Source organism: Podarcis raffonei, chromosome 3 (assembly GCF_027172205.1).
Source record: "Podarcis raffonei isolate rPodRaf1 chromosome 3, rPodRaf1.pri, whole genome shotgun sequence".
In the NCBI taxonomy this organism is placed as follows: Eukaryota; Metazoa; Chordata; class Lepidosauria; order Squamata; family Lacertidae; genus Podarcis; species Podarcis raffonei.
Window position 1 is genome coordinate 44,611,936 of NC_070604.1, and position 14,129 is coordinate 44,626,064.

Below are 14,129 nucleotides of genomic sequence, written 5' to 3' on the forward strand. Positions count from 1 at the left end.
ACCAAAGGCAGCGGCAAAGTCCCGACTTTTCCTAACTTGGGTATCATTTTGCATTGAAAATATTTTGCGTATTTATTTGAACATTTTAAGAAATTCCCGGCAGTACAGCCCGTTATCCCTCTATTGCTAAAGCAAGCTGGAGGCGGCAGTGAGTGGAAGAGCGTGGCTTGGGGGGTTAAAAAGAAAACAAAATTAGCAATTACATATAAAAGCTCTTTATATATGTGTGTGAGGGAGATCTATAGCTATATACAAATCACAAATTAATAGCGCGTACGTATGATACTGTAGTGCAGAGTAACGCGCTATATACGTGAAAGTATCCACTATGAACTCATGTAACGTTTCAAACCGGGGCAGGCTGCGCGCGCACGCGATACCCTCCTCCTGCATACATTCCCTTGGCTTCCGGCAGAAGTAACGACGCATCCTGCGCTCCAACCATAGAGCGGCTAGTCCGCTCTAGCCTCCGACGGTTGCTCTCTCTGGTATGCTGGGAGGCTTGGCTTAGCGGGCTTGAGCGCTCGCCGAGACGGATTCCTTTTGGATACCATGGCGCCTCCGAAAGGTGAGTGAGAAGCAGCCTGCCGCCGCCGCCACCGGTTTCCCCGTTATGCGTAAATGGAACAGTCCGTTCTACTGAGGCAAATAGCCAGGCGTCGTCCAGTTACTTGGAAGGCGGGGGGAGGATGTGAAGTGGGGCGGGGGGCAGTTTGGAGACCTTCTGCCTGAAAAGGCGAGCGCTGAGGTGTCTGGCTCCGGGGGCAACAAAACCGGCCCGGCTGCCTGGCAGCTCTGCTGGAAAGCGGCTGTCGGTCAGCGTCTCTCTCTGCTCTTGTGTCAAGCAGGCGAAATAGTAGAAGGTCCCTCGATGGAAGATAATGCTCCCTCCCCTTCCTGCCCCTCTTTAAAGACATGGCAGGTCGGGGTCTCGCCAGGATTTGGGGAGGGGGGCTGAACCCAAAATGTTAATTATAACGAGTTTCCGCTCCCCATTCCCTCTCCTTCAGGTTGCTTAGGCGAAAGAATAGCCCCCCTTGAACCTCCCTTCGAGCATGGAAATAATTGCTGACTTTGTCTGTGAACAAAGACTTGGAAACCTTTAAGCAGCCGCGTCTGGCATCATCCTCTCCTGCAAACGGTGTAGGATGATGCTCTTGTGTCACTCACTTGGCCAAGTAATGGCTGTTCTTGTGCAATGACCCTGGTCCAGAAGGCAAGCTCTTCCTCTAGATCCATGTGTACAGTGGTACCTCAGGTTACATACGCTTCAGGTTACAGCCTCCGCTAACCCAGAAATAGTGCTTCAGGTTAAGAACTTTGCTTCAGGATGAGAACAAAAATCGTGCTCCAGTGGCGCGGCAGCAGCGGGAGGCCCCATTAGCTAAAGTGGTGCTTCAGGTAAAGAACAGTTTCAGGTTAAGAACTGACTTCCAGAACGATTTAAGTACTTAACCCGAGGTACCACTGTATTTATTAATCGGTCTGAAATGCTAGGACAGATGTTTTCACATTAGAAAATAAATGCATCCAGGGATACATGAAATTGTAATGCAAGAAGTGGCTTGCCTATCGTGGTGTTAGAAACGTGCTTTCTCCCGTTTCTGAAAAATTGGGCCGAATAGACTTATTTACGCAAGCACTTTTGTGTGTGTGTTGTCATAAGGATGTTAGATGATCTCTGTTGAATCAGGCCAATGGACCATCTATTCCAACATCTTGTTCTCACAGAGGCCAACCAGATGCCTATGGAAAGCCTGCAGGTAGGACCCAAGGGCGACAGCACTCTTCTCACGATTCCCAGTATGATATTCAGAGGAATAGTGCCTTCTACAGTGGAGGTACAATAGCTAATAGCCATTGATGGGTTTGTCCTCCATGAATTTGCCTGTTCTTTTTAAAAACAAGCAATCTGAGATGGTGACCATCGGGTTACAGACGCTTCAGGTTGCAGACTCTGCTAACTCAGAAATAGTACCTTGGGTTAAGAACTTTGCTTCAGGATGAGAACAGAAATTGTGCTCTGGAGGTGCGGCAGCAGTGGGAGGCCCCATTAGCTAAAGGTACCTCAGGTTAAGAACAGTTTCTGGTTAAGAATGGATCTCCAGAATGAATTAAGTTCTTAACCCGAAGTACCACTGTATATGTGCTGCCTGAAGAAGCGCTTTCTTTTGTCTGCCCCGAAGCTTCCAACATTCAGCTTCCTTGGATGGCCCTGAGTTTCTAGGATGAGAGAGGAATCTGCTTTCCCTACACAGTGATAATTGCATCTTTTCAGATAATTCTGCTGTTTGCATTTAGCTTGATATACACCCGAATTAGGCTGAAGGAAATAGAGTTATATCTCTACCAGGGTGTACTCAGTTTAAATTATTGCAACAGTGCATCTATAATTGTACCTTGCAGGGATGTTTACATAGGCAAGGTGATAGTATGAGTAACAGGATTTAGTAATTCCCAGTCATATCATAATGTGGTGTAATGATTCAGGCGTTCACTGTTGAGTTAATAAAGAAATAAAAGTTTATACAGATAAAGATAAATTGTTTAATCAACAGTCTGATTCAACTGTAACTATGTTATTTTTGGTGGCCAGAGACTAGATGATGGCTGTTCTACTATACATCTCTCCTATGAAGAATCTGAAGTTCCTTGATTAGTAGCTTCTTATTTGCTGATCCTAAAATCAGCATGTGGAAATAATTTCATTTATTTCTGTTGGCCTTTGGTTTCAAGTAGAGTTATAGGTGCCAGATGAGGTACCATTTTGAAAATAGCCTACATTTATCTAGACCAGAGCTTTCCAAACTGTGTGTCGTGACATGTTAGTGTGTCAGCTGCAGTGTGTCAGTGTGTCACGCAAACACTCCCTACCCCCCTCTCAGGGCTGGAGAGGGGTTAATTTAACCTCCAGTTTGCTAATAAAACTGAATTACTGTATCACAAAATGATGCATATCTAAAAAGTGTGCCACCAACATGAAAAGTTTGGAAACCTCTGATCTAGACAGCCAGGAGTAGGATAAAGCACTCTCCTGCACCAGTTTGAAGGACCTTTGAGCCCTGGCCCCACATTCGCTCTTCTGACAGGATGAGCAGGACTACTTTGGCATGCTAATCAATGAATCAATCGGTTAATGCTTATCAATTAAACAATTAATTAAATGTATATCCCTCCGTCCCAAAGGAGCCCAGGGCAAACACACTAGTGATAAACCAATACAGTTAAAAATAAAACAAAACATGTTTAAAACATCCCAAACCAATTAAAAACATCTGAAAGCAGTAACATACTCTCACAGCTAATAATTTCAGAGTTGCCACGAACAGTATCTTTTGGCCATCCTTGGTAAACAGGAACATTTTAAAGTTCCTCCTGAAACTTAATTGTGAAGGAGACAGATGTGCCTCACCAGGGAGGGTGTTCCACAAATGAGGAAACCACCACCAAGAAGGCCCTATCATAAGTCAGTGCCAACAAGGCATCCCCTAGTGGTGGCACCACCAACAAAGTCACCTGCAGGTTTTAGGGTGCAAATCCTTCTAATGGTTAACCGTAATGTTTCTGCAGCAGGCCTGCTATAGCTTTTTGAATATAGAATGCTCCTGTTTTAAAACCCGTTTTCTAAGGACCAAACAGCAAACATAACTTCACTGTAGTTGTCAACGTGGTTCACGTCTTGTGTCCAATAGAGCGATGCTTTTGTTTTTCAGAAAATGTCAGCTTGCTTTTTAAGTTGTACTGCTTGACGGTGATGACCTTGGTGGCTGCAACGTATACAGTAGCTTTGCGGTACACGAGAACAACAGAAACAGTTTTATACTTCTCAACTACAGCTGTCTGTATTACAGAAGTTATCAAGCTATTCCTAAGTTTGGGCATTTTAGCAAAGTAAGTATAAATGTCGATGAGTAAATTGGAGTGGCGTATTTGCTCTTTTTTCTGATTCTTTTATTTTACTTGTTTTGTTTCTTGCTATGGTTCATGTGGACTGTGTTAGGCTTCTGTGAGCAGGTGGTATCAGAGGAGTCCTTCTCGAAAAGATTGGTTTTGAAACAAGTGAAAACATGCACATTTTAGTTTCCTAATCTCTCTTATGAATAGGTGTCACTGCCTTGAGTTCATTGTTTTGGATAAAGTTCAGAAGTCTGTGTAAATTAAGTATGGATGCTTGGCTGGCAGGTTTCTGGGTTGGTGTAGGCAGGAGACTTCAGAGTCATTCAAGAAGAACTTGTATTCTCACTAAGGCGGTATTTAAGGATTAGAAGCAATCCTCTGAACCATGTTGACCTGTCCTTCCTCAAATATGCCTATGATGTTCTAGAAGGATTCTCAATCAGAGGGCACTTATGATTTCTTTTAGCCTACATAGAAACTATTCAAATGGCTTCTCCCCCATGCTGGTAACATATGAATAATTGACCTTTTTTTGTCTTTTAATGGGACCCCAGGGCTGCTGCCTCATCTTGTGTAATGGTAGAGCTGGCCTTGAGCCTCATGTGGGATGCTTGGGCACTTTCAGTAATAGTCACTGTTCTTGCTGCATCTTGTAACATGGTACAGTGGTGCAGCCTTGGCTAGGAATTTCTCTAGCCTCTCTGTCTCTCAGAGCCTCAATATTTCCCCAAATCTGTGAGTTTATAAAGGTTGTTTATGAAACTCTATCTTATTCAGTAACATGCTCTGCAGCAAGGGGCCCTCCAGCTCCCATAATCCCTGGCCATTGGTCATTCTGGCAGAGGCTGATGGGAGTTGTAGTCCAGCAACAGCTGGAAGGTCACAGGTTTCCCGCTGCTTACTTAAATCATGGTTAAGTGTAGACTGCAAATTGCAAAGTAGAACTTCTGTCCTGAAGTGGGTTTGCTAATCTTGGTCTCGTTCTGTCATGGTGGGTGGGGCCACCCACCTGTCAATTACCTGATGTCACAATGATGGTGCTTTAAAGTGCCCGAGGCTTTGGCTTTACTACCAATCAGCTTTTTGCAGGCACTGGGTGTGTGGGTGAATTCCCCGCAGGGAGCTCAGTAAAGCACAGCCTTATCCAACAAGTGAAGAGTGGTAGAGTCAAAATCTGATTTTTCTTTTGCCAAAGCACAATTGGGAACGCATGTTAAGGTTCCCAAATATGAATTGGCAGCTGTGCCTCTATCTGCCCCACACCTGACAACACAGGTCATGTCAGGTATGAGGCAAGCAGGTGAGTGTGGTTTTGGGGAAAACTGCCTCTAATGCCAAAATTGAATCCCTGGGGGGCAAAGTTTGGCCAATGAGGTAGAAGTTGTCCACCGCAGAATATGGGACAGAACCTGAGAGAGAGTTTAGTTCTGCAGGCTGATATAACCTCTGGTTTGTGCTAACCTTGGTTGAACTTTTTTTCTGAATTCAGCATTTGTCTTTTTGAATAAAAATCAGTTTGCCTTTTTGAATAAGCCAGCAGTCAGTCAGACTTAATCTCTTCTCCTGCAGTTGTCTTTGCCGCCCTCACCTCTACTTTCCAACAGATGTAATCTAATATGCGTAAATGTTTTATTCCCCTTCTCTTGCAGTTGTGTCCCATTCGCTTCCTTTGTAAAGTCAGCTGAGAAGCACACGTTAGAACGGTGGGGGCTGATATGAGGGAGTGTTTAATCCCGGGTGTTCTCTGTGTTCAGAGTGAAGCAATCTTCTCCTTAACACTGCTAGATCCCAGAGTTGGGTCTCAAGGGGCAAAAAGTAGGTCACCAGTTATGAGTATCTTTTCTGAGGCCTGGTTTCAGCTGCATAATCACTTTAGTCACCCTGTAATTATGAGGGCCATATGAAAAAAAAAGACATTTCATGCTGTGCTGACTCCAAATACATAATTACTATCCTATCAAATTCAGAAATGACATAGATTCTTGAAATTGGGTCCCAGGAAAGCCAAACTTCCCTGGCAGGTATAATTTAAACAAGCAAGTCACAAGCAATGGCTTGGACTTTTAAAATATAGAGATAGCATTGACACGAAGAGGCTGTCCTCATTTTCGTCACAGGAGGTAGATTTAAGGGGAAACGGCTTTCTTGCTGTTTCACAATATATGGTGACATGTCATACTGTACTGGATTTTGTGAGATTGTGTATTTTGCAATTTTCCTGTACATACGTGTATGTACAATGGCTGTGTACAGGCTCTTTTACTTTTGTTCTCCCAGATCTCTGGTTCTCATACAGGGGTAATTTCACATGCACAGGAGTAAAGACAGTGTTCCTCTGCCTCCCCGCCCCCCTCCTTTTTTTTTTTTTTTTTGCATACACTACGAAATCACGGAGGTGGATAAAATGCATTTGTGAAGCTGTTCCTTTTTGCAGCAGGAACAGGACTGCTGACATCTCAGGTGGCTAAAATTAGGCCATCAAAGTGGTGTACTGTATAAGATAAAAATCCTGAGATTCACCTAATGCAGAGTTGCCATATGTCCGGAATTTCCCGGACATAGCCAGTATTTGGGCCTCATAAACAGTGTCCAGACAGAAATCACTTAAATGTCTGGGAAAATCCAGACGTAAGGCAGCCTATGTCAGAAGTATAGATTTTGGCAAATTTCATTTATAACAATAATAATAAATTTCATTTTTATAAAAAGCTCAATAACTTTGCCAAAAAAAGCTCACTTTTTGAAATATGGCAACCCTACCTGATGAGCCACAACAGAGGACAGCTGCACAGCTTCTGCTGTTTTTATGGTGCCTTGAAATGGTATGTAAAGGGTGATACGTAAATTTAATTAATTAACTACTTTTAAAATCTGCCTTACTGCAACATTTAGAGGAAGTTTTAAAACCAACCAACCCAACCAAATGTTGTCTTCATTCCAGCACTGCCAACTGGAATGTCTGGTTTGCATTCTGTCACCCTCACGGCGGTTATAGTCTTTGTTTGTCTTGCGGAAGGAGGAAGAATGTGAATCTTAAGCTTTCCAGGAGACTCAGCACGACTCTCCTTCCTCTAGTTGGCTTCTGCTTTTCTCTTTTTTTGGAGGGCCTCAAGATTGATACAAGATAGGAAGCGGGTGTTGTTGACAAGCTCATCCTGGCAGCTGAGAGGTTGTGGGGCTAAGCCTCTGTTGGGCTATTTCTGGATTGTTCTTGTTCTGCTGTACTATTGTCAAGCAGCTACAGTCATATTTGTGCTCAGAGCTTCTTCTTCTTTAAATGTTTTCCAGAGAGACTGGAAGCCCGGGTAGACTATTGACATCTTTAAAAGAAAATGTCTTGGGCAGCCCTAAAGAGCTACTCAAATTAAGCGTTCCATCTCTTGTCTATGCCATCCAGAACAACATGGCCTTCCTGGCTCTTAGCAATTTGGATGCAGCCGTTTACCAGGTAATGGTTGATGTTTGGAAGCTAGATGCAGACTCCCTAACCCTTACCAGGCCACACTCCTCATTGGTCCTGCTTTGTAGCCACTGTGAGTGTTCTTTCCTGCTTAGAACGAGCCCTGGAACTCTGACCACTCTTTGTGCTTGTCTGGGAGAGAGAGATTTTAATGTGCCTGGAAACACACCTACAGTACAAAGGTGAAATTAGCATTCCATCAATCAATCTTTATTGTGGTCATAGTCCAGGCAATAGAAAGAAATTAACATTAGTTTCTATGCCCACTGGCATTTGGCCCCTGAAGCATTGTCCAGAGGGGGCTGTGGCCCTCAGGCTGGCAAATGTTCCCCATCCCTGAGCTATGATGGATGAGCTCATGCAGGTGTGCCCATCAACTGGCGGCTGCAACATCGAGCAACAGGTTGTACGTGTGAAACAGCTATCACAAACAGAACACCCCAAACAGAACTTCTGCATTGTCTGATAGGAATTCAGACACAGTATCTTTTCAGTGGAAAATGGTTCACAGTTTCAGCTGCAAGTCACGGAAGGGAAAAGTCATCCTGGGCGTGTAACTCTTTCCTGAGAGGAAGGGGATTGTTCACCAAGGAAGATCCTGCCATGAGCATAACATCCCTTACATGAACCAAGTAATGATGTTGGATGCAAACCTATAAGCTTAGAACATGGGCGATACATTAGTATAATAAAATCATAGAATCATAGAGTTGGAAGGGACCACGAGGGTCATCTAGTCCACCATCCTCTACAATGCAGGAATCTCAACTAAAGATTCCAATCTCTGCTTAGAAACCTCAAAGGAAGGAGAGTCCACAACCTTTTACTGTCAGAAAGTTCTTCCTGATGTTTCATTGTATTACATTGTTGTTATAATGGTTGTGTTATATTGTTGCTATTAAATAAAGCAGGTTAGATATTAAACAGATTGTCTTTCTGTCTTTTTCCTAATAGCTAAATGAAACATGCCCTTTCTTTCCGGCTTCTTAGGTGACCTATCAGTTGAAGATCCCATGTACCGCTTTATGTACAGTCTTGATGCTGAACCGCTCTCTCAGCAAACTGCAGTGGTTCTCAGTCTTTATGTTGTGTGGTGGAGTCACGCTTGTTCAGTGGAAGCCAGCTCAAGCCACAAAAGTCCAGGTAAAGTTGATCACTGGGAGCCTTTCTCCATACCTGCTTTATGAAATAAGTTTCTCGTGCATCCAGTTGCATCATCTTACCCTAAGGGCATTGTGGAAGAGTATACTGCAGGGGAGGAGTAATTGCAGCCCTCCTGATGTTTCTCTACGGCAGCTTCCATCTTCATCAGGATGTCCTTTCCACACTGTAGGAATTGGGCCTTCTGTGTGTTGGCATCTGCCTTTCGGAAGCCCCTCCCTTTGAATATGAGGCACTCTCTGTTGCCTTTTTGGTGCCTACTGAAGGCCTTCAACAAGTTGAGACCTTTCCCAGTCCGCATCTGTATTGGAACCATTTTAAACAGATTTTGTTTTTTCGTTGTTTTAGCACTTGTTTGCCACCTTACGGTCCTCTGGGAGAAAGGGTAGTATATAAGTAAGTAAGTAAGTAAGTGAATGAACGAATGTCCTCATTGCATTTCAAGAATTAGCTAAGCTGTGGTATCCTGCAGCAGCTGGTTGAATAAGCAGGAGAGGAAAGGAAGAAGTACTGTTGAGTGATGACCTCCTGTGTTACATTGGCTCTCACCCTCTTTTCCCCAGAGAGAATTGAGCAGCCTGGGAGTCACATTTTGTAGTGCTGCTTGCATAGCACTGGCAGATGTTGCCAGATGGCCTAAGTCGTCTTTTGTTGTTGCAATAAATAACAATCTGGCTTGGCTTCCGAAAGTGACTGCAGCTATAAATAAACTTCCTCTGTTTTTATTTGTTCTTTAGATGGAGCAGAGCCCATTGATAGGCTTCGGTGCGATAGCCATTGCTGTTTTATGTTCAGGATTTGCAGGTAAAACCTTGTAGTTGAAGTTATCTTCAAGTAGCAGGCATTTATCTGTGAATGTGGCTAGTCCGACAGTGAAGGCCCCCTCTTACTTTACCTTGCCAGCTCAGAAAACACCATAGCACAGCTCCTTCCCATCCTTCTCAGGTAACATGGGAGAAGCTCTGGGAAGTGTCTTGGGTCACATCCACACCATACATTTAAAGCACTCTTATACCACTTTTGGGGTGCGGGTGGCGCTGTGGTGTAAACCACTGAGCCTTGGGCTTGACGATCGGAAGGTCGGCGGTTTGAATCCCCGTGACAGGGTGAGCTCCTGTTGTTTAGTCCCAGCTCCTGCCAACCTAGCAGTTTGAAAGCACGTCAAAGTGCAAGTAGATAAATAGGTACCGCTCTGGCGGGAAGGTAAACAGTGTTTCCGTGTGCTGCTCTGGTTTCGCCAGAAGCGGGTTAGTCATGCTGGCCACATGACCCAGAAAAACTGTCTGTGGACAATCGCTGGCTCCCTTGGCCAGTAAAGCGAGATGAGCACCACAACCCCAGAGTCATTTGTGACTGGACTTAGCTGTCAGGGGTCCTTTACCTTTTTATACCACTTTAGCGGCCATTGCTTCCCCCAAAGAATCCTGAGGACTGTAAGATGTTTGTTGTGCGGCTACAATTCCCAGCGCCCTGAACAAACCCAGTGCCCAGGAGCCTTTGAGGGAAACCAAAACTGTTAAGAGTGGTGTAAGAGTGCTTTAAGTGTACAGTGGTACCTTGGGTTACATACACTTCAGGTTACAAACTCCGCTAACCCAGAAGTAGTACCTCGGGTTAAGAACTTTGCTTCAGGATGAGAACAGAAATTGTGCTGTGGCGGCAGCAGGTGGCCCCATTAGCTAAAGTGGTGCTTCAGGTTAAGAACACTTTCAGGTTAAGAACGGACCTCCGGAACGAGGTACCACTGTACATTGTAGATGTGACCTATGTCGTAAGCTCAGGTCTGCCCAACCTAGGTCTCTTTTGAAAAGACAACTATCATCTCCGAGCATCAGCTCTACCTGTTAGGGCTAATGGGACTCAGGTGACAACACCTGTTGGAGGGCATCAAGTTGGGGAGGGCTGCTGTAGCTGTTCCCCACCTCAGCATCACCTCCCCCACAAACTTTTACGGTGGGAAGGTGGTGCAAGTTGACCCTGGGTTTATCTCTGTGGTGTAAATTCCCTAAATCAAAATTTAATGTATGGCGGGAGCTGTACATTGTTTCATCTCTCCCTTCCCTTCCCTTTCAGGGGTATATTTTGAGAAAGTGCTAAAGAGTTCGGATACATCTTTATGGGTCAGGAACATTCAGCTGTACCTCTCTGGGATTGTAGTGACCTTGGTTGGTGTCTACATGTCTGATGGCGTTAATGTAATGGAAAAGGGCTTCTTTTATGGCTATACCCATTATGTCTGGTTTGTCATCTGTAAGTATCCGATTGCCTTTTATCTTCAGTTCTACTTTTTCCTTCTTCAAGCTGGGGCCAGAGGTGTAGGAGATCAGCTTGGGGAACATATGGGGCAGAGACATCACTGAGCACAGCAAATTAAATTCACAGTGGTCTACTGTCCTGCAGGAAATAATTCGGAAGCATGCACTTTCCAGGGGAGTCTGAATATTGGCAAGAACTTAAGAATCATGGGGTGACTATCAGGTAGACTGCATGAAAGGGATTTGAGATACAGGAAGAGACAGGCCTTATTTCCTGGGTTACAGAGAAATAAGTATTCAAGGTTAAGACTAACTGCTGTGCTGGCTTTCCAAAGGAAATGCAGGTCATGTCAGGTAGGGCAGGTTAGTCACATTGATTCCATTCAGAGAATAAGCCAAGATGTAAACAAGCCCTTTTCCTTGATATGCAGACCCCTCACTTGTCCAGAAATCAAACCAGGACATTGCTAACCATCATTTCCTATTTTGTCTGAAGTCCAAAACTTGAGTTACAAGCTTCGGAACAAGCCAGGATCCTAAACCAACTCCAAACCATGGTTCTGAAGCACCGTTTCCCAGTTTGGACATGGGGAACTATGATTAATTGGACACTTCCTGGTTTGATTGGCTGTGCCATGTGTAAGTGTCAGTGTGTATAGGAAAAAAGTCTTGTTTGGATCTTAGTGTAGACTTTGATCTTGCCCATCCTTGCTTCCTGCTGTCGTATGTTGCTGAATCAGCTGTTTATGTTCCCATATTGAACAGACAGGAATTAAAAGTTCTCTTAACGGCCTGTACTCGAGACTAGCACCAGCAAATATGGGCTCTAAATGTGCTGTGTTGAATCTTGCTGGGTGATGTCCAAGGATAGCCATACTCAAGAGCAGACCCATTTAAATCCATTGACTTAGTTACTTAGGTATTGCCCCATGACATTCAGGTCAGTCTTGTAGGGATGTAAACAGCATTGCTGGTGCAAGCTAATATGTATAGACTAATACCAGGTTTGGTGTACCATGGGACAAAGGTATGCCATACTGGAACACAAATTTAATCCCCTAATGAGGTTGTGATACATGTCCCAAATGGACAGTATCTTCCAACCTTCAAAAGTTTTGCTATAAAAGGTGTTTTTTCTTCTTTGTTTCTTTGAACCCATATGGTAAATAAGAAAAAGATTCCAGACACTTCATTAACAGGGATATATCCTTTTGCTGTCTAGTCCTTTCCAGCGTTGGAGGTCTCTACACTTCAGTTGTTGTTAAGTACACCGACAACATTATGAAAGGTTTTTCTGCAGCTGCTGCCATTGTTCTCTCTACTGTTGCCTCGGTCCTCCTCTTTGGCTTACAGATAAGTACGTTGCTTTTGGCCATAGTCCACAATCCTAGGTGACGCTCTTTTGGTGCGGGCTTGAATAACTGTTGTCAGCTAATTGTATTATTGTATAATATTATAATCTGATGTTGTCGGCCCACAAATTAGCAAGGGTTAACATTTCAAAGCTGGCAGCATCTACTATTATTATCTTCAGCGCACCCGAGGCTTCGGAATGCAGGCAGCTCTGCGTAACCTTTGGGAGCCCGGCGCGGCTTCCCGCCGGGCTTGAGGATTGTGCAGAGCTGCGCGGAGCCCGGGAGCGCAGGCAGCTCTGCGCAGCCCTCCAGAGCCCGGCGCGGCTTGGCGCTGGGCTCCCGAGGGTTGCGCAGAGCTTCCTGAAGCCTGGAGAGCGAGAGGGGTCAGTGCGCACCGACCCCTCTCGCTCTCCAGGCTTCAGCGAAAGCCTGTATTTGCCCCATAGGACGCACACACATTTCCCCTTCATTTTTGGAGGGGAAAAGGTGCGTCCTATAGGGCAAAAGACGGTAAATATGAAGTACACAGCAATCTGATAACGAGTTTCATATTAAAAAAAGTATTCTAGAGTTTCTGTTTGGATCAGTGTGCTTTAAACCATGTGCTTTGTTTTTCCCTTTAGCCATCACCTTCTCTCTCGGTGCCCTCCTTGTATGCATCTCAATATACCTGTATGGACTGCCTCGACAAGACACCACAAAAATCCAGGCAGCAGAAGCAAAAGGGTCAAAAGAAAATCTTATTAGTGTGTGATGTTTTGCATCATGGAGAATAGAAAAAGACAATCTAAAGACTTGACATGAGTGTTTGTTCCTTTTTTTTCTTTTTTTAAAAAAAGCCTTAAACTGGTAATGCAAGATTGAACTAAAAGTGAAGTAACTCATTAGTGAAATGAAGGATTACACTGGAGGATGGAAACTTCGCTAAATTGTGAAGCACTGCTTTTCATGTAACGTTGATCTATTTGTGTTGGACTATGAAGAGTCTGTTCACCAAGAAGAATGAAGAAATTGAATGTGCAGTTTTTAAATATATATATATATATTGTCTATAAAATAAAGGGGAATGCCATTGGAATTCACTTTGATGAAACATGTATAATAGGGATTCTCTTCACGTGTTCTTGTAAGGAAAGGTGCTACATTTACTAAATTGTTGATTCAGTCTTAAAATATCTCAATCAGATTCTCAAACACATAGTACAACACATTTCCCAGTACAGTGGTACCTCGGGTTACAAACGCTTCAGGTTACAGACTCCGCTAACCCAGAAATAGTGCTCCAGGTTAAGAACTTTGCTTCAGGATGAGAACAGAAATCGTGCTCTGGCGGCGCGGCGGCAGCAGGAGGCCCCATTAGCTAAAGTGGTGCTTCAGGTTAAGAACAGTTTCAGGTTAAGTACGGGCCTCCAGAATGAATTAAGTACTTAACCCGAGGTACCACTGTATCTGCTTGTGCCTCGGCTTTCATATTGTCGGTTGCTGAACTACTCTGATAATCAGCTAGCTGTCGTAGCCAAAATGAAACCAAGATGATTGTTGTGAGGGGAAGTGGGGTATGTGGGAACAGAATGCTGTCATCTGATTGTTGAAGTGAACATAGGTGTAGCTGAAATGGATTCAGTTTCTTTTAAGCTTTTGATCTGCTGAATCCACTCTGCGAAAGCAGGAAGAAGAAAAAATGAAGCTGCTGCTCGTAAGAGGATTTTTTTCTATTGTGATTGGGGTTTTTAACACCATTTTGTATAATATTTATGCTTTTGTTGCACATCTAATATTCTGAAAGTGCTAAATAATTTTTTGTGCACGTTAGGTAGTCCAGAGGCCATTTGGGTTTGAGCCCTTTGTTCTTGCATCAAATAAAACTTAATGGGGGTGGGACAGTATTTAATGCTACTTAGATGTAGTTTTTCATTTTTCTCAACTTAATCCAACACTGAAATTCATGAAGGACAAGTGTTTTGATTTAGCTTTTCTGCAGCTTTGTAAAGATGTAAAGTT

At 43.9% G+C, this 14,129-nt stretch overlaps 1 protein-coding gene across 3 annotated transcripts; it reads left to right on the forward strand.

The window, feature by feature from the left end:
* Window positions 1-449: 449 nt before the first annotated feature.
* SLC35A1 (solute carrier family 35 member A1) lies at window positions 450-13,206 on the forward strand. 3 transcript variants are annotated; one of them, XM_053381430.1, is made up of 8 exons: window positions 451-568; window positions 3,714-3,891; window positions 7,186-7,345; window positions 8,348-8,500; window positions 9,256-9,322; window positions 10,592-10,768; window positions 11,996-12,130; window positions 12,752-13,206. In XM_053381430.1, the coding sequence occupies exons 1-8, from the start codon at window positions 553-555 to the stop codon at window positions 12,880-12,882; spliced, it is 1,017 nt and encodes a 338-aa protein (XP_053237405.1). In that variant the 5' UTR covers window positions 451-552; the 3' UTR covers window positions 12,883-13,206. The 3 variants fall into 3 exon arrangements, with proteins under 3 accessions (XP_053237408.1, XP_053237405.1, XP_053237406.1); XM_053381431.1 differs by lacking the exon at window positions 451-568 and adding an exon at window positions 1,016-1,143; XM_053381433.1 differs by lacking the exon at window positions 11,996-12,130 and having other exon boundaries at window positions 450-568.
* Window positions 13,207-14,129: the final 923 nt, after the last annotated feature.